General features: G+C 42.6%; 1 protein-coding gene across 2 annotated transcripts in view; it reads left to right on the top strand.

Annotated features, from left to right (window-relative positions):
- Positions 1–26985, top strand: part of arhgef10 (Rho guanine nucleotide exchange factor (GEF) 10) — a 312671-nt gene that overhangs the window by 141389 nt on the left and 144297 nt on the right. For both annotated transcript variants that reach the window (XM_067984020.1, XM_067984019.1), the window contains exons 7-9: positions 436–495; positions 995–1179; positions 8869–8982. In XM_067984020.1, the coding sequence (XP_067840121.1) occupies positions 436–495; positions 995–1179; positions 8869–8982 (359 nt within the window). The remainder of the gene's footprint in view (positions 1–435; positions 496–994; positions 1180–8868; positions 8983–26985) is intronic.

The raw sequence follows: 26985 nt of genomic DNA, 5'->3' as shown, positions 1-26985 counted from the left end.
TAGTACTAGCAAATATTGAAGTTTTAAAATTTCGAGGTTTGTTTGGAAATGGAATAAAATAATGTCCTTACGAAGCGAGTTGGTGAAGGATCACAAGGTACAGCAACTGAAACCTCACTGGCCAGATTGGTGGGAGTTTGTTTATCACTGTGTATATAGTCTGAAATGGGGCTCGAGTAGAATGTGAAACCATGAATTTACAAACGAATCAAAGACTCTTTCACTAAGAATAAAGCTCTAAACTAAACGCACCTTGCTTCCTCATATTCTATGCTGGATCAAACATTCAGATAATAGCACTAATATGAAATATTTTTATTAATTAAATTAGTGACTGGTTAATTTATTTGGTCAACAGTAATATGCAAACATTGTACAAGGGAGGTTTTAAAATAATATACAAAGTATCTGAAGAATTTTTGTTTTGCCTTACAGGTCAGGATGAAGTGATTTATGATGATGTGCCAAGAGAAAATTCAGATGCATCAGTAACGGGTAAGTACTGGCTAATGTGGGTTTATTACATTCTGAAATGAACATTCTGTCCTTGAATGTTATGGCCCACAATTAACCTTTTTGGGACTGCAACACATTTCTGCCACAAAATTAAAATTAAAAGTTATCTAAGAGTGTTCTCACTGTAGCTCTGAGTGCTGAGAAGGCAAAAAATTGTCCCATTGCCACATTTACTAAAGTAGCAGTTTGCATGATGACAGATAATTTATATTTTGAAAGTAAACTTAATATTCAACCATCAAAGTAATTTCTCAATTACATACATACCTAACTATGTCTGAAGTACAGATATGTGCATCCACTGTAAATATAGAAATGATCTTAATTTTGAAAGTATATGTAAATGTACCAATGTCATTTTTTGAGTCTTCCATTGTTGTCAAAATGAGTGTTAATTTTAATAGACTTATTGCAGAATTAGAAGAAAGGTTTAAAGTGGTAATTGAATAACCAGCTGTAATTGGTACCTTGTTGCCAGATCCAGAAGAACTGATTTATGATGATGTGGAACATGGAGACGAGGCTGCAACAAGTTCTTTGGATTATGGCTGGAGCTCCAGTGAGTTTGAGAGCTATGAGGAACAAAGCGATGGAGAGTCTAAAAGTGAAAATGGAATTCCCAACTCCTTCCTCCAAGGCAAATCTCACAAGAATAAGATACATGTATGTACTATTTACTGTGCTGTGTTTTGTTTTTAAAGTGCATCATGATTGTTAATTGTATCCATGTGATTTATAGCAATTAGTGTTAATTGTGTTCAGGTGGTGTGCATCAATTGGAAACTCATGTCCATTTATGAGAGCTGGTCCAGGGTGTGGTGTGTGTACTGTGGCGCTCCTGTGAATGAAGGCTTGGAAGTAACTGAAGATCAGGCTCTAGTATTCTATCCTTCACCACCGGGCTATCCAGTTTATAATGATTATCATTGATTTAAGGTTTGAATTGTCAAAGGGGAAAGAAGAACTAGGAGAAGTACTTGTTGAAGAATGTTCCCATTTTATATAGAAGAAAATAGTAGCCATAGAGGAACTTTGATATTTCTTGCCCTCAGATTGAATGTCCTTCTCTTTTGGCCACTCAGTGACTGACTGACTGAGTACATGCTTGTGCATCCCAGAGCAGCTTCAAAGGAAACATTTTAACTTTCATATAGATTGGACAAATCAAATTGGCAAAAGTAGCCCTGAGGTTGAGTTCATATTCGGGACTGTTCCTTAGAACAGTAGGTTGTGGAACCAACCAGGGAACAGGCCATTTTAGATCTGGTAATGGGTAATGAGACAGAATTAATTAATGACCTCAAAGTGAAGGATCCCTTAGGAAACAGTGATCATAATATGATAGAATTTCACATCCAGTTTTAGAGTGAGGATCTTGGATCTGAACCTACTGTATTAAACCTAAATAAGGGCAATTACAATGGCATGAGGACAGAGTTGGCTAAAGTGTACTGGGAAAACAGATTAGAAGGTATGATGGTGGATAAGCAGTGGCAGACATTTAAGAAGATATTTTATGACTCTCAACAAAAATATATCCCAGTAAGGAGGAAAGGCTCCATGAGAAGGGTGTACCAACCATGGCTAACGTAGGAAGTTAAGAATGGTATCAAGTTAAAAGAAAAGGCATATAACGTGGCAAAGATTAGTGGTAAGCCCGAAGATTGGGAAAAGTTCAGAAACCAGCAAAGGAGGACTAAAAAAATAAGAGGGAGAAAATAGAGTGAGAGTAAACTTGCAAAAAATATAAAAACTAACAGTAAGAGCTTTTACAAGTATATAAAAAGGAAGAGGGTAGCTGAAATAAGTTTAGGTCCCTTAGAGGATGAGACTGGGGAAATAATAATGGAAAACAAGGAGTGGCAGAGGCATTGAGCAGATATTTTGTATCTCTTCACAGTAGAAGACACTAAAAGTATACCAATAATAGATAATCAAGGGGCAAAGGGGAGAGAGGATCTAAAACTATCACTAGAGAAAAAGTACTAGGCAAACTAATGGGTCTAAAGGCTGACAAGTCCCTTGGACCCGATGGCTTGCATCCGAGGGACTTAAAAGAAGTGGCTACAGAGATAGTGGATGCATTGGTTGTAATCTTCCAACATTCACTAGATTCTGGAAAGGTCCCTGCGAATTGGAAAACTGCAAATGTAACGCCCCTATTCAAGAAAGGAGGGAGACAGAAAGCAGGTAACTATAGGCCAATTAGCCTAACATCTGTCATTGGGAAAATGCTAGAATCAATTATTAAGGAAGTAGTGGCAGGACATTTAGAGACTCAAAATAAAATCAAGGAGAGTCAACATGGTTTTATGAAAGGGAAATCATATTTGACAAATTTATTAGAGTTCTTTGAGGAAGTAACGAGCAGGGTAGATAAGGAGGAACCAGTAGATGTAGTGTATTTGGATTTCCAAAAGGCATTCGATAAGGTGCCATATAAAAGGTTACTGCACAAGGTAAGCTCACGTGTTGGGGGTAATATATTAGCATGCATAGAGGATTGGCTAACTAACAGAAAACAGAGAGTCGGGTAAAGGGGTCATTTTCAGGATGGCAATCTGTAACTAGTGGGGTGCCGCAGGGATCAGTGCTGGGGCCTCAACTATTTACAATCTATATCAATGACTTGGATGAAGGAAGCAAGGGTATTGTGGCCAAATTTGCTGATACAAAGATAGGTGGAAAAGTAAGTTGTGAGGAGGACACAAAGTGTCTGCAAAGGGATATAGATAGGTTAAGCGAGTGGGCAAAAATTTGACAGATGGAGTATAATGTGGGAAAATGTGAAGTCATTCACTTTGGTACTAAGAGTAAAAAAGCAAAATATTATATAAATGGAGAAAGACTACAGAATGCTGCGTACAGAGGGATTTGGGTGTCCTCGTACATGAAACACAAAGTTAGCATGCAGGTGCAGCAGGTAATTGGGAAGGCAAATGGAATATTGGCCTTTATTTCAAGGGGATGGAGTATAAAAGCATGGATGTCTTGCCACAACTGTACAGGGTGCTGGTGAGACCACACCTGGAGTACTGCGTACAGTTTGGTCCCCTTATTTCAGGAAGAATATACTTGCATTGGAGGCGGTTCAGAGAACAAAAGAGTGCACTAACAAATAGGGTCCGGGTAAGAAAAAATGTAAGGTGTCTAAAAATGTTAAAAGGACAAAGCTAAAGGCACTGTACCTGAATGCACGAAGCATTCATAATAAGGTAGACGAATTAACAGTGCAAATAGATGTAAACTGATGTGATATAATTGTGATTACGGAGACATGGCTGCAGGGTGACCAAGGCTGGGAGCTGAATATCCAAGGGTATTCGATATTTAGGAAGGACATGCAAAAAGGGAAAGGAGGTGGGGTGGCGTTGTTAGTAAAGGATGAAATCAGAGCAATAGTGAAAAAGGATATTGGTTCAGAAAATCAAGATGTAGAATCAGTCTGGGTGGAGTTAAGAAGCACCAAGGGACAGAAAACACTGGTGGGAGTTGTCTATAGGCCTCCAAACAGTAGTGGTAATGTAGGGGACGGCATCAAACAGAAAATTAGAGATGCATGTAACAAGGGTACTACAGTAATCATGGGGGACTTTAATCTACATATAGACTGGCCAAACCAAATTAGCAATAATACTGTGGAGGATGAATTCCTGGAGTGTGTACGAGATGGTTTTTTAGACCAGTAAGTTGAGGAGCCAACCAGGGAACAGGCTATCCTAGATTGGGTATTGTGCAATGAGAAGGGGTTAATTAATAATCTTGTGTGGGGTCCTTTTAGGGAAGAGTGACCATAACATGATAGAATTCTTCATTAAGATGGAAAGTGAAGTAGTCCAGTCCTAAATCTAAACAAAGGAAACTACCAAGGTATGGGGAGTGAGTTGGCAATGATAGATTGGGGAGCTTCATTAAAAGGCATGACGGTAGATAGGCAATGGCTAACATTTAAGGAACGACTGCATGAATTGCAACAATTATACATTCCTTTCTGGCGCAAAAACACAAAAGGAAAAGCGGCCCAACCATGGCTAACAAAATAAATTAAGGATAGTATTAGATCTAAAGAAGAGACGTGTAAAGTTGTCAGAAAAAGTAGCAAGCCTGAGGATTGGGAGAGTTTAGAATTCAGCAACAAAGGACCAAGAGATTGATTAAGGAGGGAAAAATAGGGTGTGAGAGTAAACTTGCAAGGAACATAAAAGTGGACTGTAAAAGCTTCTACAAGTATGTAAAAAGAAAAAGATTAGTGGAGACAAATGTGGGTCAAACGGGAGAATGTATAATGGGGAACAAGGAAATGGCAGAGCAATTAGACAAATACTTTGCTTCTGTCTTCACGGAAGAGGACACAAATAACTTCCCAAAAATGCTAGAGAACCAAGGGACTAGTGAGAAGGAGGAATTGAAGAAAATTGGTATTAGTAAAAAAAAAATTGCTGGAGAAATTAATGGGACTGAAAGCTGATAAATCCCCAGGGCCTGATAATCAGCATCCAAGAGTACTAAAAGAGGTAGCCATGGAAATAGTGGATGCATTAGTTGTCATCTATAGAATTTTGGAAGATTATGGAACAGTTCCTGCAGATTGGAGGGTGGCAAATGTAACCCCACTTTTTTTTAAAAAAAAGAGCGAGAGAGAAAACAAGGAACTACAGACCGGTTAGCCTAACATCAGTAGTAGGGAAAATGCTAGTGTCTATTATAAAAGCTGTGATAACAGGACACTTAGAAAATATCAGTGGGATTAGACAAAGTCAACATGGATTTATGAAAGGGAAATCATGTTTGACAAACCGACTGGAGTTTTTTGAGGATGTAACTGGTAGAATAGATAAGGCAGAACCAGTGGATGTGGTTTATTTGGATTTTGAGAAGACCTTTGATAAAGTCCCCACATAAGAAGTAAGTGTGCAAAATTAAAGCACATGGCACTTCAGTAATATACTGGCACGGATTGAAAATTGGTTAACAGACAGGAAACAGAGTAGGAATAAATGGGTCTTTTTTGGGGTGGCAGGCAGTGACTAGTGGGGTACCACAGGGATCAGTGCTTGGGCCCCAGCTATTCACTATATATCAATGATTTGGATGAGGGAACCAAATGTAATATTTCCAAGTTTGCTGACGACACAAAACTAGGTGGGATTGTGAGTTGTGAGGAGGATGCAAAGAGGCTTCAAGGCGATTTAGACAAGTTGAGTGAGTGGGCAAATACATGGCAGATGCAGTTTAATGTGGATAAATGTGAAATTATCCACCTTGGAAGGAAAAACAGAAAGGCAGAGTATTATTTAAATGGTGATAGATTGGGAAATGTTGATGTACAAAGAGACCTGGGTGTCCTTGTACACCAGTCACTGAAAGCAACCATGCAGGTGCAGCAAGCAGTTAGGAAGGCAAATGGTATGTTGGCCTTCATTGCAAGAGGATTTGAGTACAGGGGCAAGGATGTCTTACTGCAGTTATACAGGGCCTTGGTGAGACCACACCTGGAGTATTGTGTGCAGTTTTGGTCTCCTTACCTAAGAAAGGATATACTTGCCATAGAGGGAGTGCAGCGAAGGTTCACCAGACGGATTCCTGGGATGGCAGGACTGTCTTATGAGGAGAGATTGGGTCGACTCGGCCTGTATTTACTCGAGTTTAGAAATATGAGAGGGGATCTCATTGAAACATATAAAATTCTGACAGGGCTAGACAGACTGGATGCAGGGAGGATGTTTCCCCTGGCTGGGGGGTCCAGAACGAGGGGTCACAGTCTCAGGATACGGGGTAGGAAATTTTGGACTGAGATGAGGAGAAATTTCTTCACTGAGGGCTGTGAACCTGTGGAATTCTCTACCACAGAAGGCTGTGGAGGCCAAGTCACTGAATATATTTAAGAAGGAGATAGATAGATTTCTAGACACAAGGTATCAAGGGGTATGGGGAGAGACCGGGAATATGGCATTGAGATAGAGGATCAGCCATGATCATATTGAATGGCGGAGCAGGCTCGAAGGGCCGAATGGCCTATTCCTGCTCCTATCTCTTATGTTCTTATGTAGTAGGGGGCAGTGACCTCAGACAACTGCTTTGAGTTGTGGGACCACTGGAAACCATGCTGCTGGTTAGGAAATCTGCATCCCCAGAAAATAGTGGAATTTGCTGGGATCCAGGAGGTCTCGAATTTGACGAGATCGCCAATTTCATATGTTAGCATATCTTCAGAAGAAAAACTTTTAAATAATATTTAAGATCGTTATCACTATTCCTTACATATATGATTGCAAAATGATGGCCAGAACTTAAAATGATTCTCTCCCCCACTGCCCCATGTAAAGTACTTCCCAAGAAGGTCCTTTGCACAGAAAAGCTGCTGACCGTTGAGTTCTAAATCTCTTCAGTGTTACTGAGGGAATGCCATGTCGTTCCCCACAAGAGGAATTTGCGGGCAGGATTGCTATTGAGCCATCTTTTATATACCTCCTCAGCAGCTGAATAAAACAGCATTGGTATATGACTGAAAGCAGGTTGCCTTGCCAATTCCTCAGACATAGGAGGTATGTAGTTGGAAAACAGGAAAATGGTAGTAACATATCCTGAAAAGTGTTGTTTCCTTCACCCCGAATGTAATTAAGCAGTTAAAATCTGTTCCACACGTCTTCTACTTCCTTAAGAGAATTAAAAATAAAAATTCTGCCCACTGTTGGATGCTTACAATTTCACTCCTGGAAGCTGCAGCAAAGATGCTCAGCTGACATCGGCTGTTGCTCCAGCAGCCAGTGGCTGCACCACAGTAACACGGATCTTTAAAGCCGTGGCGTAAGAGAGCCATTCAGCACGTGTAACTCTACTTTCTGCCGAACAGGGAACTGATCCAACTCTCATGTTGAACACTGGTGCTGTACGAGAAGGCTATCTTTTCTGGAAATGGGTGATTCCTAAAGTGAAAACATTGTTCTTAAATGTAGCTTGTTATTTCGCTTTAGTTATATTCTTTATTTCTCCCACTCAAATTTTGTATACAAATCTCTGAATTGCCATTTAATCTGTCTCTCTTATTTTTCCCAATGGGAATGTATTTAGCCTCTACAGCTTTTTCGCTGTGTATTCTTACAAATGACTTGTGGAATCTTAGTATTACATCCTTGAACTTGTATTCTGTGGATTTATTCAAATGCTTTACAATGTTTTACTTGGCTTCACAGTTGCTGCTCTGCTCTGCAACATCACTTCCAATGTTAGCCAACTGCGGTACCCAGATCATCATCCTAACTTTTATTTGATGAAGCACAACCCATAGACTAGCACTTGTTGGTGCTGAACACTAATCTAGATAATGTCATTAATTCTGCATCAGTGAAGTACCTAGCTGGCACTGAAGCTTTAAATTGTTGCCACCGAACCTTTTATCCAGGAGCCAGAAGAATCCTGATTTTTTTGGCTGTTGTCGCTGATTGCTGATCTGCTATTCAATTCTGCTGAGCAGCTGTTTCCCAGCCTTTGGAGCTGATCTGCTGGATTTTCAGCTAACTGTATGTGAGGAGATAATAAAAAAAAACAAAGATTTCCTATTCTCTGTGGGAAAAGCCACTTAAAATTGACTGTACTTCCTCTTCCCTCCCATAGTAATTTCCTTTTAAGGTATTGTCCAGACATTATAATATTTTTAGATTCATAAATGTAGAATTTCCACAATAGAGACCTATTAAACTAGACTGTCTCCATAACGCTGCACTTAATAATATTACTGGAAACTTGTTTTCCAGATTAACCATGATTGTAAATTGATTCAGTAAGTAAAAGAAAGAAAGAACTTGTATTTATAGTTCTTTTCACGACCTCAGGATGTCCCAATTAAGTACTTTTGAAGCGTAGTCATTGTTATAACGTAGGAAACACGGCAGTCAATTTCCGCACAGCAAGGTCCCACGGACAGCAATGTGACAACGACCAGATAATCTGTTTTAGTCGTGTTAGCTGAAGGATAAATGTTGGCCAGGACCCTAGGGAAAACTCCCCTCCTCTTCTTTGAAATAGTGCCATGACATCTTTTACGCCCACTTGAGAGGACAGACGGGGCCTCGGTTTAACGTCTCATCTGAAAGATGGCAACTCCGACAGTGCAGCACTCCCTCAGCACTGCACTGAAGTGTCAGCCTAGATTTTGTGCTCAAGTTTCTGGAGTGGGACTTGAACCCACAACCTTCTGACTCGGAGGCGAGAATGCTACCGACTGAGCCACCTCTGACACATAAGTAACGCAAATTATTTTCTTGAAATTCAATATTATGCTTTTAAGTAACAGGACATATTTAGCCGTAAGTTACCATGCTGTATGTGGCTGAATAAACTTCTTTGATTTAGCTTTCGCAGGACCTAAGTCGTTTAAAAGAGCACTATGAGAAGAAGATGAAAGAACTGGCAAATGCAGTTGGAAGTGTGGAACTTCAGCAACTCAAGCAGAAACAAGAGCGGAAGGTACTTTCTCCTATAGGAAAATAATGTTGGAATTGAGCGTATGTTTATAATATTGTTACCTTTGGAAAAACTCACCTTTTTTATGAATAAAATTACAAGTGTCTTTCAGAAGTAGATTAAGCTTTTTCAAAATTGCCAATTGATAGTTTATGAACATTGGAACTGGAGTAGGCCATTCAGCCCCTCGACTCTGTTCCGTCATTCGATGAGACCGTGGCTCACGTGTATCCTAACTCCATTTGCCCACCTTGACTCCATATCTCTTAATACCCATGGCTAGCAAAAATCTATCGCTCTCAGATTTAAAATTATTAATTGAGCTAGCGTCTATAGCTTTTTGTGGGAGAGAGTTCCACACTTCTACCACCCTCTGCGTGAAGAAGTGTTTCCTAACTTCTCTCCTGAATGGCCTGGCTCTAATTTTAAGGTGATGTCCCTTTGTCCTAGACTCCCCCACCAGCGGAAAAGGTTTCTCTCTATCTACCCAATCAATTCCTTTCAAAATACTAAAAACCTCAAACAAAACACCCCTTTAACCTTCTATGTTCCAAGGATTACAAGCCTAGTTTATGTAATCTCGCCTCGTAATTTAACCCTTGGAGCCCTGGTAACATTCTGGTGAATCTGCGCTGCACTCCTTCCAAGGCCAATATATCCTTTCTAAGGTGCAGTGCCCAGAACTGTACACAGTACTCCAGATGTGGTCTAACCAGGGCTTTGTATAGCTGGAGCAAAACTTCCTCCCCTTTATATTCTAGCCCCCTTAAATATAAAGGCGAACATTCCATTAGCCTTTTTGATTATTTTTTGTACTAATTACTACATTTTAGTGATCTGTATACATGGACCCCTAAATCTCTTTGGATCTCCACTGTTTCTAGCTTTTTACCATGTAAAAAATATTCGGATCTATCCTGTTTTGGTCCAAAATGGATGATCTCACATTTACCTGCATTGAAATCCATCTGCCACAGTTTTGCTCACTCACTTAATCTATCAATGTCTCTTTGTAATTTTATGGTCCTGCCTACACTACTTACTATGCCACCAATCTTTGTGTCATCAGCAAACTTGGATATATTGTGTTATCTAAGTCATTAATAAATATAGTGAATTGTTGAGGCCCCTGTGGGACACCACGGGCTCAATGTTGAAATGGTGGCAAGTTGGCAGCAGGGGAGTGAAGGTGCACATGGCAAACCTGAATAAACAAAACTTACCATTGCCGACGCGATTGCATCATAATTGGTGATTAACGTGCTCTCCGGGTTTCGGGCCCAGCAGCTAGCCTGATTGACAGGCTGGCTGTCGTCAGGAGCTGCAATGCGAGGGTTGTGGGGGGGGAAAGAAAGAGAGAGAGCGAGACGTCATCCAGCGCTGGAACGGAAGATCAGGGCGGGGGGAGGTAGAGGGGAAGATCGGAGAGGCGGACATCGGAGCAGGGTGGAAAGGTAGGTTGATTTTGTGTTTTAATTTTGTGCAATGGTTTGTTCTTTAATTTATTCCATTTCTTTTTGCCTGATCTGGCCCTTCACACCTGGTTTCACCAGGCGTGAATCAGAAGCCGTGGGAAAGTTTAAAAAATCATTCTAACTATCTAATATGTCACAAATAAAGTGCCTTAAGTACCTCAATGAGGTACATTTGGTTCTTCAACTATCACCCCGCCGGCTTTAATTGCAGGCGGGACTTCTGGATTTGGGACACCCGTGCGCACGCAGGTGCGTCTGTGGGGAACTCGGAATTTGGTGGGTTGGAGCCAGCTTCTGAACCCGAATGGGATTTCCCCAATTTTCGGAGCCCACCCCGCCCCAACGCATCTGCAATTTCCCGAGAAAATCGAGCCCCACTCGTCACTTCCTTCCAATTTGAGTACATACCCATTATCCCTACTCTCTGCCTTCTGCCACATAACCAATCTCCTAATCAGGTTAATAATTTGCCTTCAGCTCCATAAGCTTTCATTTTAGCTAACAGTCTCTTATGTGGAACCTTATATGGACTTCCAGAAGGCATTCGATAAATTACATCCATAGACATTCCCCTGCCTGTCTAATCAGTTCGAATTTCTCTAAGTGCTCCGTCACTCTGTCCTTAATTATAGATTCCAATAACTTCCCCACAACAGATGTTAGACTAACAGGTCTATAATTTCCTGGTTGCTCTCGCTCATCTTCAATAATGGAGTTACATTTGCAGTGTTCCAATCTAAAGGGACAATTCTTGAATTGAGAGGGCTTTGGAAGATTATAGCTAAAGCATCTGCAATTTCCTTTAAAACCCTGGGGCGGAAACCATCAAGTCCTGGGAATTTGTCAGTCTTTAGCGCCATTACTTTTTCTAATACTGTTTTCTTGCTTACATTAACTTTAGTGAGTTCCAGTCCTTGATTCATTATTAATTTCCCTGGAATGTTAGGTATATTATCCTCTTCCTCTATTGTGAAGACTGACACACAGTAATTACTCAACAAGTCTGCCATTTCCTTATTTTCATTTGCAACATTACGCGCATCAATTTTTAAAGGGCCCACGTTACCCTTGACTACCATTTTTCTTCTAATATAATTGTAAAAACATTTTGTGTTACTCTTGATATCCCTCGCAAGTTTCTTTTTGTATTCCTTTTTGCAGCTCTTACAATCTTTCTTTTTTTGTCTTTCTTCACTGTTCTTTACATCTCTCCCAGTCCTCTGGGTCTACACTATTTTTTGCGCTTTTGTATGCTCTTTCCTTCAGTTTTATGTTATCTCTCGCCTCTTTTTTTGTTGACCGTGGCTGTTTTATTTGCTCTTGCCCCTTAGGGGTATACACTGGTCCTGTATTAAGCTAAATTCTTTTTTGAACACCTCCCACTGTTCATCTATAGCTTTACCCAATAACAGTTTTGACCTGTTTGCTGTCGTCAGTCTGTCTCATCCCATTAAAGTTAGCCTTACCAAAATCTAGAATCTTAGTAATTGTGTTTTTTACGTTTCTCCTTTTCAAACCTAGCATTGAATTCAATCATATTTTTATCACTGTTAGTTAAAAATATAACTGTAAGGGAACATTTATCTAAATCTGGATCATTACTCATTACTAAATCTAGTATGGCCTGCCCATGAAAGGATTTGTGTTGAGTTTTTACAGCATTTCTTACCTGGTGGTAATTTGAACTATTGCCCAAATGTCACAATGCCTCCTTTAAGTAGGAAATTGGTTCTTCTAGATGGACAGAATCCCACTCCTCCTTATATTGTTCAGTGGATTCCACAAATTCCTTTTCATTGTGTAGGTAAATACTGGAGAATTATTATGTGTTTCTTGCATAATTGGACAGAAACAGAGAAATGCACTTGAATCAACTTAGCTACACATTTATTTTTGTGAGTTCCGTTTATATTAGTCTGGTTGTGAAGCTGTCAGTGATGTAAGGAAAAGCAGCTGTGTAAAATAAGTGTTTAAGGATTTAGCTGACACCCTTCTTAGTTATAAATTACATTTTCTTTTATGTTTATAGTTGAAATGTAATTAAATATTACCGATCAAATTGACCTGGCCTTTAAACACAAACTCAGGTATTTGCGTGCAAATTGCTTTGACAGATTATTTGCAGATATATAGAAAATGGGTACTAACTGAGGGAAGTCATTTGCTGTCTTGAAACTAGAACTAATTAAAAAAAGGGAAAAAAAAGCTAACAATGCTGGAAATCTGAAAAAAAAAATGGAAAGTGCTGGAATTACATATCAGGTCCTTCAGCATCCGTGAGGAGAAAAGAGAGGTTAACATTTTGAGTGTAACCCTTCCTCAGAACTGAACCATAAGAACATAAGAGCAGGAGTGGACCAATCGGCCCCTCGAGCCTGCTCCGCCATTCAATAAGATGATGGCTGATCTGATCCTAACCTCAAATCTAAATTCATGTCCAATTTCCTGCCCGCTCCCCACCTATTGAAAGATAAGCAAGCTGCTGTGTTGGGTGGAAGACAATAAAAAAGGAAGGGGGAAGATACTAGAATCACCAAAAGGAAGATGATGGGTTAAGTGACCTACAGTGTTGAGCAACGGTAAATGTTAGAATGGATTTAGTGTGTGGGATCAATTCCTTACAAGGAAATGTTAGAGAAGTAGTTCTAGGAATTCAAATGGCAGACTGGTTTTCATTCATATTATAGGCTTACGGCATCCAAAAATGATATACATATGGTTAAAAGTTGAAGCAATAAATAAAGTAAATCAAAGATTGCTAACATTGCATATATTTCTTTGTTGAAAAATTAAATGTTCAACATTTACAGTGCAGTGGAAATATGTGTCACCTAATAGTTCCAATATCCATGACATTATTGCCCTGAAATTGAGAGACTTTAGAGGTTCACCCAGTGGGAGTTAAAATTGGACCTGAAGGTCAACGTGTCTGATTTGCAGCTCTCCTAATTTCACAGCTGGAAAATCGTGAGCACAGCAAATTTGGTGCAGTGATCTCTCTGCCTGCTTCTCCGATCTATGTTCCCACCAAGAGAGACTCGGTGATTAATCTGGAGTTGCACGATTTTGGTGCTTATAACTTCAGGGTACATCCAATTTCTTCTCCTCATGCTGAGGAAAAAAATCATGTGGCCATGGTTTCCTGTCCCTTCTGAGTGCTTGTTAGATCCCTAGTGAATCTGTTCAGTCCCACCCTTTGCTTTGCCTGTAAGATGTTCAAAGTCTGCTCCAAGTAACATTTCAGTAGTTACCTCTTCATGCAATGGGCCCTATTCTTTGTGTGTACATAATGGCCCAGATCTTGCTGGAGTGTGGCATCTCTCGGCGTGCAACCGTAGTTAAACTTTTCCCTGCCCTCTTCAGCTCAAATGTTTTGCCCTGCAACTTGCTGGAAGTGCGAGCTGGTAACGGGGCATCTGGGACCCTGGTGAACGACGGGACCAAACAGTCTATCTCCTTAACCGAGATTTAAGGATTGAGAAAGAAACTGAGGAACAACGGAGAAGGAAATAGGGTGAATTCGAGTTAAATCGGGTACAGAAAGAGAAATGAAGAGATGGGAAGAAAGATCGGGTTAAGAGAGCGAGGGAAGAAAAGAGATAGAAAGGAAAAGTAAGAAAAAAAAAATGTTAAAATTTTTTTTTAAAATTTATATCTCTAAGAAGTATTTACTACATGTAGGAATGAGACTCAGCAGTTTAAATAGTTCCCTTTCTGGGCCGGAGAGATTGACTGGCATTGCATTAACAATTATCACATTGTCGAAAGGCTACCGACGCTGTTAAGTAACTTCCTGCGAATGAGTTTAATTCATGTTTAATGTGCAAATCCAACAAGTTCTTAAAAATAACGGGGAGATTGAGATGCCATTTGTGCAAGACAAACGATGGAGTGGCATAAATCGACCAGCAAGTCATAGTGATTCACAGCTGACGCCGTATCTCTTCCTCGACTGAACTTGCTGCCCGATTTGTGTATTAATAATGGCATGTGTTGTGAACTCGTCGTTATTTTTCCAGCAAGATTTGGGCCATTATGTTGCCACCAAAACACTCACTTTGCTGTGTAATTGGACGCTCAAGCTATCGCTGAGTGCCTCCAAATCTCAGATCAGGAAGTAGAGGGAATAAGCAAATCACCTCAAGGCTGCATTAATACATGTGATTAGCCTTGAGCAAGAGTTGCCATGTTGGTAAGTTTATAGAACTGGAACACTAGTTCTAGCTAGAAACCAAGCTGAATCTAAAAATGTTACTATAAAGATAATGAACTTCTGAGAAATTGCTATTTCTGTGGGTTGTTGGTATTGACCTCTGTCCTTGCTTCCAATACACTGAATAGACTGTAGCCTTGATGTATTTTTGGGAAATGGTCACTCTTTCGGCCAAATCTTGCTTGAAGCTTCTCAAAGGATACAAACTTAGAACCACACTCCCTACGTGTGTGTTGTATACCTGCTCCCCAGATTTTTTTTCCGTTTGACAGATATGCCCTCAACCTAAGTGATACACTCCTTCAATTGGCGGATAAAATTTCCCAGCCAAAGGATGCCAGCAATTAGTTTATTAATTCTAGAAAGTACCTGGGTACCTTGAATGATAAGTGGTGGGGGGGGGGGGGGGTATGGGAGGTAAATGTGATCTATATTTTAAAAGGAGATTGAGTGAATGTGGAGAAGTTTCTTGTGTTGAACCAGGAGCAGCAAACTAGGGAATGTGTAATTAAAAGAGAAATGTATAGATTAATTTACCAGGAACTGTAATGATAAGAGGCGGGACCATGAAAATTGTTCGTGGGTCCTAAACAATAGAACAAACTGGATGGATTGAAATAATACTTTCTTGTTTAGTCACATAGAACTTCTTTAAATCTTTAGTACTCCTTTCAAATTTACTATTTTGTCTGTAATCCTTTAGGCCTTGGGAGCAGTTGCCTTCTCCTCTTTACTATTGTTCATAGAATCATAGAAAATTTACAGCACAGAAGGAGGCCATTCAGCCCATCGTGTCAGCGCTGGCTGAAAATGAGCCATCCAGCCGAACCCAAGTTTCCAGCACTTGGTCTGTAGCCTTGTAGGTAATGGCACTTCAGGTGCACATCCAGGTACGTTTTAAATGAGTTGAGGGTTTCTGCCTTTACCACCCTTTCAGGCAGTGAGTTCCAGACCCCTACCACCCTGGCTTTCAGAGCACTGAAGCCTATATTGGGGTTAGGTTTGCATCATTAAACAAGAGATATTCTTGATCACCTTTTCTGACTCCTTTATTTTTGCAGATTCTCACAACAATACCTAACTCCGTTTTTGTTTGGGTCACTGAACAAAATGATAAAACAGGACTAGCTCCTCATATCAGTTGCTATATTTCCCAAGGCTGGCAACAAGACTTTTGAGACCAAGGTCAAATCAATTCTGGATTGGTTATTGTGAGCAGGGTAGATTGATTACTAGAAATTGGGAAGACTCATTACGCATCAATCTCCTGATGAATCAACACTGTGTATTCTCTCTCTGACTTTAATGTTCTTTTTATAATGGAGTGTCCAGAATTGCGCACAGTACTCTAACTGTGAGTTATCCATTGCCTTGTACAAATTTATCATTACCTCTTTGCTCTTGTACTCTGCAACTATTTATAAAACGCAAAATGCTCTTGCCCTTTTGTGCTTCTATCTACCTATAGATTTTAAGATTGTGCTCCTTATGCCAAAATCCAGATCATCATTGAATACCGAGAACAAAAATGTAGCCAGTACTGACCCCGGGGTACAATCCTTCTCCAATCTGATTAACACCCATAAACACTCTAACTCTCTGTTTCCTGACCATCAACCAACTTTCTATCCACACTGCTACATTTCCCCGAATACCATATGGCTGGATTTTTGTAACAGGTCTCCTGTGACATAGCTTGCTGAGCACCTTCTGAAAACCCATGATCACAGACTCTTATGTATTCCTTTTAACTTTCCAACTACTGACTTCCTCAAAAAACCTCTCTTAAATTTGTCACATATGATTTGTTTTTAACGTGTTTAAAATTATAAAGGGATGGGACAGGGTAGATAGAAACAGATTGTTTCCAATGATTGAGGGGTCTAAAATGTGGGGACATAGATATAAGATTAAATTGAAGAGATTTAGAACGAAGAGCTGGAAACTTTTTTCACACACAGGATTGTGAGGCTGTAGAATGTTCTAGATCCTCTAAATCCATGCACTCGAGGGGAACTCTGAGCCAACTGTGGCTGAAATGGTACTTTCTCATCATCACCCGAATGGGAAGTGTGTTTACTGATCATAGAGGTCTTTAAGACAATAGGTTTAGACGTAGAGAAAATGTTTCCACTTGTGGGGGAGTCCAAAACTAAAGTATATAAATATAAAATAGTCGCTAATAAATCCATTAGGTAATTCAGGAGAAACTTCTGAATTCTGAATGCACTACCACAAGGAGTAGTTGAGGCCAGTAGCATAGATGTGTTTAAAGGGAAGCTAGATAAGCACATGAGGAAGAAAGGAATAGAAGGCTACCCTGATGGGGTTAGATGAGGTAGAGAGGAGGCTCATTTGGGGAATAAATGCTGGCATAGACCAGTTGGGCCGAATGGCCTATTTTTGTGCTGTTTTTTTCCCCCCCCCCCCCCCCCCCCCCCCACCCCTTGGGTTATGAAACAGAATGTTGTCTTCATTCTTCCTTACACTCTCCTCTATTGCCCAATCATCCAATATGTGTAGAAAGCTGAAAGCACATACACACATCGAATACTAAGTGTGGGAAGTAAACTTCACTCCAGCTTCCGTATGGATCACTTTACCATGATGCCAACAAGTTAAATGGCTGCTTCTGACATTTTAAAATATTTTGTTAATAGGGTAAATAATTATAATTGTTTCCATTAAAGTAATCGGAACTAACAATAAGAGGACAATTTATGTGGGATAATGTTGGTCTCGTACAATTTTCTTCCTCTTTAATCTTACTAAAAACAAACCTTAAAACTTTATTTTAACTTTAGCTCCCCCCAGTGGAGACAACGAGCCACCAATTACCCGAGTCTACCGTAGGAATATCACTCTGAACTGTGACATTTTATGTCAAACTAACAGTTACTTAAATTCTTATACTATTTGCTGACTGTTCTATTCAGGCAATCAATTACACGTTATCAGTTGTACCATGAGTGTGAACTGAGTATCAGTGATTTGATTTTGGTGCTTAATGACAGCAAATTTCTAAATTATCCTCCCTTTTATCAATGCTTTCTTTGATTAAAATATTAATTTATTACTGTTGTTAATGCTGAAAATGTTGACCACTTCTACTGCTCCACACCATGCACACCAGCCAGCTCAGCTCCATCACTAGCGTTGTGTGGCTGGCTTCTCAGTACAGCAACTGTGCATCGTGTGTCAAGGCAAGTCCCTCTACTATAAACCGACATAAACAAAATACACCATATTAAAAGATGTACAGAAATATAAAGCACTAGTGGGTCAGGACTGCATAATGCGATTGCCTTGTAAGCTCATAATTTAAGTATATAACATTACAGTTTATTTTACTATAAATCACTGATAACCCCCATTGTGTAAATGTGATATTAACTTGCACTACTTGTCACAATTTTTCATTCTTCAATATGGGCAAGCTGGACATCATCAGTGTGCATCAGTGGTCATTGACACTTACCAGCCCCCAAACAGTACAAAACTGAAATAACAATACTTACCATCTCCACATTGTATATATAATATTTGTTCTATAAAAAATACAAGGGTGTCTATAAGGTGGTAATGTCTTGAGATTCAGATGACACCTGTAAATTATTTGAGCTTTATTCTCGGGGTTTGAGGTCCCTGAACCCCTCAAACGAGACCACTGACCCTGCAATTCCCTTGTTGCTCATGTGCTCGAAAGTTTTGAAAATGCTGCATTTATGTTGGTCTTTTTTTTTAAAAAAAGAGGGCAAATACTCAGCAGAAATAGTGGGGGGGGGGAGGAAAGACCCCAACAATGGTCTGTAAACTAATCTTCAAAGTGTTTGACGTGCTGTGTGGGGTGGATGAGCTGGAAGGAACCCTATTGCTGCATTTGATCTAATTTGCCTACTTTCACTAATGTTCATCTCTATAAGGCTCAGCATGGAGCACTGTAATTGCAACTTTATTAAAACCCAATGAACATAAAATATCAGCAGAAGAGTGGCATTAGGAATAAATAAAAGTACGTTACTCTTTCTAATTAATTCCACAGTAATGTTCCTGTGTAAGGAACTCGAATGGCCTTCCCTTTCTCATGTTCTCAGGACATCCGATTATACTTGTCTTCCTTGTGACCGTAACCTAATTTCACCTGCTGTGTTTTCACATTTGCCTTGAGTTCTGCATGAGGTGTTTGAAGGATGTTGTATTTTGCTTTGTAGTCAGGTGGGCATTTTCTCTCCATTGGTTTGCAGCTTTAATGACGTAGATTCAAAAAGTTGGTTTCACTGTCGCTTGCACCTAATACAAAATGAGACAGTTTTTACCGATGCAAGTCGACAAGGTTCAATGCTTCTCTGTTGGAGTCATGACTTAACTCACTAACGCTCTGAACTTGTATGCAATTGAGATCCATGTGTGCAAGTAGGTTGTAAACAATTTTACAACACCAAGTTATAGTCCAACAATTTTATTTGAAAATCACAAGCTTTCGGAGGCTTCCTCCTTCCTCAGGTGAATGTGGAAATGAAATCCTCGAACCTTTCGCATTTATAAATCACAGAACAATACCTGGTGATTACAGATAGTCTTTCCAACTGCCCGTTGCCAAGGCAATCAAAGTGTTCAGACAGAGAGGTGTTACCTACAGGGCCACCGAATATACAAACAACCAAACAAAAAAAAGAGAGAGAGAGAGGCAGAAACATAGAAACATCCGGAAGAAAGAGAAAGACAGCAAATGACCCGTTATATTAAAAACAGATAACTTTTGTTCGCTGGTGGGGTTACGTGTAGCATGACATGAACCCAAGATCCCGGTTGAGGCCGTCCTCATGGGTGCGGAACTTGGCTATCAATTTCTGCTCGACGATTTTGCGTCGATGTGTGTCTCGAAGGCCGCCTTGGAGTACGCTTACCCGAAGGTCGGTGGCTGAATGTCCTTGACTGCTGAAGTGTTCACCGACTGGGAGGGAACCCTCCTGTCTGGCGATTGTTGCGCGGTGTCCGTTCATCCGTTGTCGCAGCGTCTGCATGGTCTCGCCAATGTACCATGCTCTGGGGCATCCTTTCCTGCAATGTATGAGGTAGACAACGTTGGCCGAGTCACAGGAGTATGAACCATGCACCTGGTGGGTGGTGTCCTCTCGTGTGATGGTGGTATCTGTGTCGATGATCTGGCATGTCTTGCAGAGGTTACCGTGGCAGGGTTGTGTGGTGTCGTGGACGCTGTTCTCCTGAAAGCTGGGTAATTTGCTGCGAACGATATTCTGTTTGAGGTTGGGTGGCTGTTTAAAGGCGAGTAGTGCAGGCGTGGGGATGGCCTTAGCGAGGTGTTCGTCGTCATCGATGACATGTTGAAGGCTGCGGAGAACATGGCGTAGTTTCTCCGCTCCGGGGAAGTACTGGACGATGAAGGGTACTCTGTTGGTTGCGTCCCGTGTTAGTCTTCTGAGGAGGTCTATGCGATTTTTCGCTGTGGCCCGTCGGAACTGTCGATCGATGAGTCGAGCGTCATATCCCGTTCTTACTAGGGCGTCTTTCAGCGTTTGTAGGTGTCCATCGCGTTCCTCCTCGTCTGAGCCGACCCTGTGTATTCGCAGGGCCTGGCCTCTTTGACGTGGTTAGGGTGGAAGCTGGAAAAGTGGAGCATCGTGAGGTTGTCCGTGGGCTTGCGGTAGAGTGAGGTGCTGAGGTGCCCGTCTTTGATGGAGATTCGTGTGTCCAAGAAAGAAACTGATTCTGAGGAGTAGTCCATGGTGAGCTTGATGGTGGGATGGAACTTGTTGATGTTATCGTGTAGTCTCTTTAGTGATTCCTTGCCGTGGGTCCATAGAAAGAAAATGTCGTCGATGTATCTGGTGTATAGTGTTGGTTGGAGGTCCTGTGCAGTGAAGAAGTCCTGCTCGAACTTGTGCATGAAAATGTTGGCGTATTGGGGTGCGAATTTGGTTATCGAAGGTGAAGACACTGTGATCCAGGATGAAGTGGATGAGTTGTAGGATGGCGTCTGAAAATTGGCTGTTTTTGGTGTTGAGTATTGATGCTGTCGCAGCGATGCCGTCATCGTGGGGGATACTGGTGTATAGTGCCGAGATGTCCATCGTGGTGAGAAGTGTTCCTGGTTCAACTGGTCCGTGGGTAGTGAGTTTTTGTAGGAAGTCTGTAGTGTCACGACAGAAGCTGGGGGTTCCCTGTACGATGGGTTTCAGGATGCCCTCGATGTATCCAGAGAGGTTCTCACACAGGGTTCCGTTGCCTGATACGATAGGACGTCCGGGTGTGTTGGCTTTGTGTATCTTTGGGAGGCAGTAGAAGTCTCCCACGCGGGGAGTACGTGGGATGAGAGCGCGTAGGATGCTTTGAAGGTCTGGATCGAAGGTCTTGATCAGTTTGTTGAGCTGGTGGGTGTGTTCTTTGGTCGGATCTGCGGGTAACCGTCTGTAGTGTTCCTGGTTGTCCAGTTGTCGGTATGCTTCTTTGCAATAGTCCGTTCTGTTCTGTATGACTATGGCTCCTCCTTTGTCCGCTGGTTTGATGACGATGTTGCGGTTGGTCTTGAGAGCGTTGATGGCGTTGCGTTGTGCTCGGGTAACATTCTGGACTGTCTTCTGAGTGCGCCTGATGAATCTGGCATTGACGCATTTCCTGACAGCTTGAGCATACATGTCAAGCTGAGGGCAGCGACCCTCCGGAGGAGTCCAGTTTGACTCTTTCCTCTTCGGTTGCTGTACTGCGGATCCCTCTGTCTGCTGTTCCGGATCGTTGATTGTCTCATTGGGTTCGCTGCTGAAATCTTGGGGTTTGTGGAAGAATTCCCGGAGCCTCATTCTCCTGATGAACTCCTCTGTGTCCGCCACGAGACTAATGGGGTCCATTTTGGTAGTGGGGCAGAAATTGAGCCCTCTGCTGAGAACTTCGATTTCGTCTGGTTGAAGGGTGTGGTCGGACAAATTGACGATAGACTTCCCTGTGGTTGCAACCGTGGTACCAGGGGAAGCTTGGTCGATGCTGGTGGCGATGCCGAGTTTCTCAAGCTTCCTGCTCTTGGTTTTCATGTAGGCAGCATAGTTCCGTTGCCTCGTCTGTTTGGCGGTATCTCGTAGCTGGTCTGCTGTGTCCTGAGTACAGGTTGAGAGTATGGACTCTATCTTAGTTTCGAGGTTGCGGCGTCTGCTGTAGAGTTGGTGTACGAGATGGTTGCGGAGTGTGCGTGAGGTACGACGGCAGAGTCTCTCGGCGTAATCCGAGTTGTATGTGGACTTGAGTGGGTTCGTGATCTGTAGTCCTTTCAGGATCTTGTCTGCTTTCTTGCAGCTCTGTAAAAACTTGATGTCTGTGTCTATATGCGCGATCTTCTTGGATATCCTTTCCACTGTGAGCCGGCAGTTTGTGGTGTCGATAGTAGCCATGATGTGGAGATGCCAGTGATGGACTGGGGTTGACTATTGTAAACAATTTTATAACACCAAGTTATAGTCCAACAATTTTATTTGAAAATCACAAGCTTTCGGAGGCTTCCTCCTTTCTCAGGTGAATGTGGAAATGAAATCCTCGAACCTTTTGCATTTATAAATCACAGAACAATACCTGGTGATTACAGATAGTCTTTCCAACTGCCTGTTGCCAAGGCAATCAAAATGTTCAGACAGAGAGGTGTTACCTGCAGGGCCACCGAATATACAAACAACCAAACAAAAAAAACACAGAGAGAGCGAGAGAGGCAGAAACATCCGGAAGGAAGGAACATGTGCAAGTAGGTGTCACTGCATAGTGGAATAATTCATCTGCTGTAGTCTGTGATTAATTTGAGTCGCAATGGAAGTTTGTTGAGGGGGAGATAATGGACAATGCCTTGCACTGTTAATTACATACCTTGTGATGGATGTTTGTTCCCTACAAAACACATATGCTTTTGTATTTTTATGTGCAGGCTTAATAATACCCTATTGAAGCACATTTAAAAGGTGGGAGTGGGCAGAATGAATTCTGCAGTGCTAGACATGAAAATTTGTTGTTGGAGACAGTGAACATCTGTCGAGTGTCTTTGCTCTGCTGCTCCAGCCTGCCATCTAATTCTTCAAATCAAAAGCCAAATGTTTATTTGCCGCAAAATATATTTTGAAAAAAAAAATCATTGCACCAATGTACAGGTGTTTCAGATCAAATTTAAATAAGCATGTGTACTGAGATTTTCTGTTAACTTACCTTCTTTTGCAAGTGCAGAAAGCGAGCAAAGTAATAGGGATTTGAATCAAACACTACTTTGTTTATCTGAAGGATAACCATTAAGACTAACTATTTTGAAATACATAAGACCCTGACCTAACTGCTCCTGTAGTGTGCTCGAGATACTGATCCACCTGGTTTTGAACCAGCCTGTCAAGTTTTTGAGTGGACTGTGTGCAAATTTCTCATGTAAAGCAGAAGTCTAAAGTGACATGTGATGTGGAGGCATTAGTTATTAAGATGTTCCATGATCTTTTTTTAAAATAAAAGCAAACCTTGGAACTCAAGCCTGATTCCACCCCTATCATAAATTACATGCATCATCCCTTCAGCATCTCTCAGACATTCATTTAGAATATCTTTCTGTATTCTGTTAACCATATAGCATGTAGAACGGCATTACCATCGCCAAATCCCCCACCATCAACATCCTGAGGGTCACCATTGACCAGAAACTTAACTGGACCAGCCATATAAATACTATGGCTACGAGAGCAGGTCAGAGGCTGGGTATTCTGTGGCGAGTGACTCACCTCCTGACTCCCCAAAGCCTTTCCACCATCTACAAGGCACAAGTCAGGAGTGTGATGGAATACTCTCCACTTACTTGGATGAGTGCAGCTCCAACAACACTCCAGAAGCTCGACACCAACCAAGATAAAGCAGCCCGCTTGATTGGCACTCCATCCACCACCCTAAACATTCACTCCCTTCACCACCGGCGCACTGTGGCTGCAGTGTGCACCATCCACAGGATGCACTGCAGCAACTCGCCAAGGCTTCTTCGACAGCACCTCCCAAACCCGCGACCTCTACCACCTAGAAGGACAAGAGCAGCAGGCACATGGGAACAACACCACCTGCACGTTCCCCTCCAAGTCACACACCATCCCGACTTGGAAATATATCGCCGTTCCTTCATTATCGCTGGGTCAAAATCCTGGAACTCCCTAACAGCATTGTGGGAGAACCTTCACCAGGTGGGCTGCAGCGGTTCAAGAAGGTGGCTCACCACCACCTTCTCAAGGGCAATTAGGGATGGGCAATAAATGCTGGCCTCAGCAGCGACGCCCACATCCCATGAACAAATAAAAAAAAATGTGCCTGTCAGTTATAAATTCTGAATGAGTGATTCCATGGCAACACAATTAGCTCATGCAATATGCCCTTGTACATGAAGTCGTGAGGCTAATAGCTTTAACACTAAGAACAAGTTTTCGACTGCGATTTGGTTATTCCCAGGCAGTTTATTATTTGCCTGTGGAGTTCTGTTTCAAATATTGGGGCAAAATGAAACCACATCAATTAAACGGGGGATTCATAGAATCATAGGCCTTGTTATTAATAGGGAGGCGGGAAGGGTGCAGGGGAGCCCGGTAGCATGCGATGAACCCGGCAAGGTTGGGGACATGGAGGCCCTGCCGATCTTAACAGCGGGGCCTTACTTGAATAAAAATATGCAGAGTCCCACCCGACACCCGGCCAGAATGACTACCTGGCTTGGTGGGTGGGAGTGACCATATGGTGGAAGGTGGCTGCAGCCGGGGACCCGTGGGAACAGCCCCCGGCAGTCGGTGGGGGCGGCTCTGGGCACAATCGGGAGGAGGAGGAGGATGTCGGCACGATCGGGAGTGGGGAGAAGCCTATGGAAGGGATCGGGAGGAGGGCGGGGGTGTGGGGGGGATGGACCTGGCCACAATTGGAAGGGGGGGGAGGGGTATCCCGCCCAAGGGAGGCCGAGGATTCCTTGTGAGGCCTGGAGGACCGCTCCAGTCCCTCTTGACTCACAAGGAAACCTGAAATATAACTTTATAAATTACCTCCTGGGCCGTTTCTGGCCCAGGATCTGGTCCCCGGCAGGTTTTGCCTGAAGGGGAAGGCGACACTGCCCCCAACTGCTCAGGCCTCAGCTTCGTTCTGTGGGTGTCCTGCTCAAAAGAACAGATTAATACAGGAATGTGGCAGAAGGAAGCAGGATCGGAGGGGGTAAGTGACGCTCATTATTTTAATTGGTTTCCACCAGGCGGGGGCAGTTAAAATCGTAGCCACAGAACCTTACAGCACGGAAGGGGGCCATTCGGCCCATCGTGCCTGTGCCAGCTCTTTGAAAGAACGGTCCAATTAGTCCTGCTCTTTACCATTCAAGTATTTATCCAATTCCATTTTGAAAGTTTATAACTGAATCTGCTTCCACCACCCTTTCAGGCAGCGTATTCCAGATCATAACAACTCGCTGCTTTTTAAAAAAAATGCTCCTCATCTCGTCTGATTCATTTGCCAATTATCTTAAATCTGTGTCCACTTGTTACTGACTCTCTTGCCAGTGGTAACTGTTTCTCCTTGTTTGCTGTATCAAAACCCTTCATATATTTTGAACGCCACTATTAAATCTCCCTTTAACCTTCTCTGCTGTAAGGAGAACAATCCCAGCTTCTCCAGTCTCTCCAGATAGCTGAAGTCCCACAAACCTGCTACCATTCTAGTAAATCTCCTCTGCACCCTCTCCAAGGTCTTCATAGAATGATACAGCACAGAAGGAGGCCATTCGGCCGATCATGCCTGTGCCGGCTCTTTGAAAGAGCAATCCAATTAGTACCACTCCCCCGCTCTTTCCCCATAAGCCCTGCAGTTTTCTCCCCTTCAAGTATTTATCCAATTTCCTTTTGAAAGTTACTGTTGAATCTGCTTCCACCATCCTTTCAGACGATGCTTTCCAGATTATAACGACTCGCTGCGTTAAAAAAAAATTCTCCTCAACTCCCCTCTTGACATCCTTCCTAAAGTGTGATGCCCAGAATTGGCCACAATCTTTTTTATTCGTTCATGGGTTGTGGGCGTCGCTGGCAAGGCCAGCATTTATTGCCCCCCCCCAAATTGCTTGAGAAGGTGGTGGTGAGCCGCCTTCTTGAACCGCTGCAGTCCGTGTGGTGACGGTTCTCCCACTGTGCTGTTAGGAAGGGAGTTCCAGGATTTTGACCCAGCGACAATGAAGGAACGGCGATATATTTCCAAGTCGGGATGGTGTGTGACTTGGAGGGGAACGTGCAGGTGGTGTTGTTCCCATGTGTCTGCTGCCCTTGTCCTTCTAGGTGGTAGAGGTCGCGGGTTTGGGAGGTGCTGTCGAAGAAGCCTTGGCGAGTTGCTGCAGTGCATCCTGTGGATGGTACACACTGCAGCCACAGTGCGCCGGTGGTGAAGAGAGTGAATGTTTAGGGTGGTGGATGGGGTACCAATGAAGCAGGCTGCTTTGTCCTGGATGGTGTCGAGCTGAGGCATTCACATTCAGTATTTTCCATGAGGTATGGGTAAAGGGCATCGATGCAACATGAAAAATGCCAAGTAATGAATTATCCCTCAAGCTCGTGATTTTCACCTGCATCCTATGTTGGGCACTTGTACGTGGCATCTTCAGACATTCTCCCATAAAATTTAGCTCAATTGTTGCAGTTCCCTTTTTTTTATTCGTTCACGGGATGTGGGCGTCGCTGGCAAGGCCGGCATTTATTGCCCATCCCTAATTGCCCTCGAAGGTGGTGGTGAGCCGCCTTCTTGAACCGCTGCAGTCCGTGTGGTGACGGTTCTCCCACAGTGCTGTTAGGAAGGGAGTTCCAGGATTTTGACCCAGCGACAATGAGGGAACGGCGATATATTTCCAAGTCGGGATGGTGTGTGACTTGGAGGGGAACGTGCAGGTGGTGTTGTTCCCATGTGTCTGCTGCTCTTGTCCTTCTAGGTGGTAGAGGTCGCGGGTTTGGGAGGTGCTGTCGAAGAAGCCTTGGCGAGTTGCTGCAGTGCATCCTGTGGATGGTACACACTGCAGCCACAATGCGCCGGTGGTGAAGGGAGTGAATGTTCAGGGTGGTGGATGGGGTGCCAATCAAGCGGGCTGCTTTATCTTGGATGGTGTCGAGCTTCTTGAGTGTTGTTGGAGCTGTACTCATCCAGGCAAGTGGAGAGTATTCCATCACACTCCTGACTTGTGCCTTGTAGATGGTGGAAAGGCTTTGGGGAGTCAGGAGGTGAGTCACTCGCCGCAGAATACCCAGCCTCTGACCTGCTCTCGTAGCCACAGTATTTATATGGCTGGTCCAGTTAAGTTTC

Source organism: Heptranchias perlo, chromosome 5, assembly GCF_035084215.1.
Source record: "Heptranchias perlo isolate sHepPer1 chromosome 5, sHepPer1.hap1, whole genome shotgun sequence".
NCBI classification, from domain to species: Eukaryota; Metazoa; Chordata; class Chondrichthyes; order Hexanchiformes; family Hexanchidae; genus Heptranchias; species Heptranchias perlo.
The sequence above is the reverse complement of the archived record's forward strand: the minus strand, read 5'-3'. Positions and strand labels throughout refer to the sequence as shown.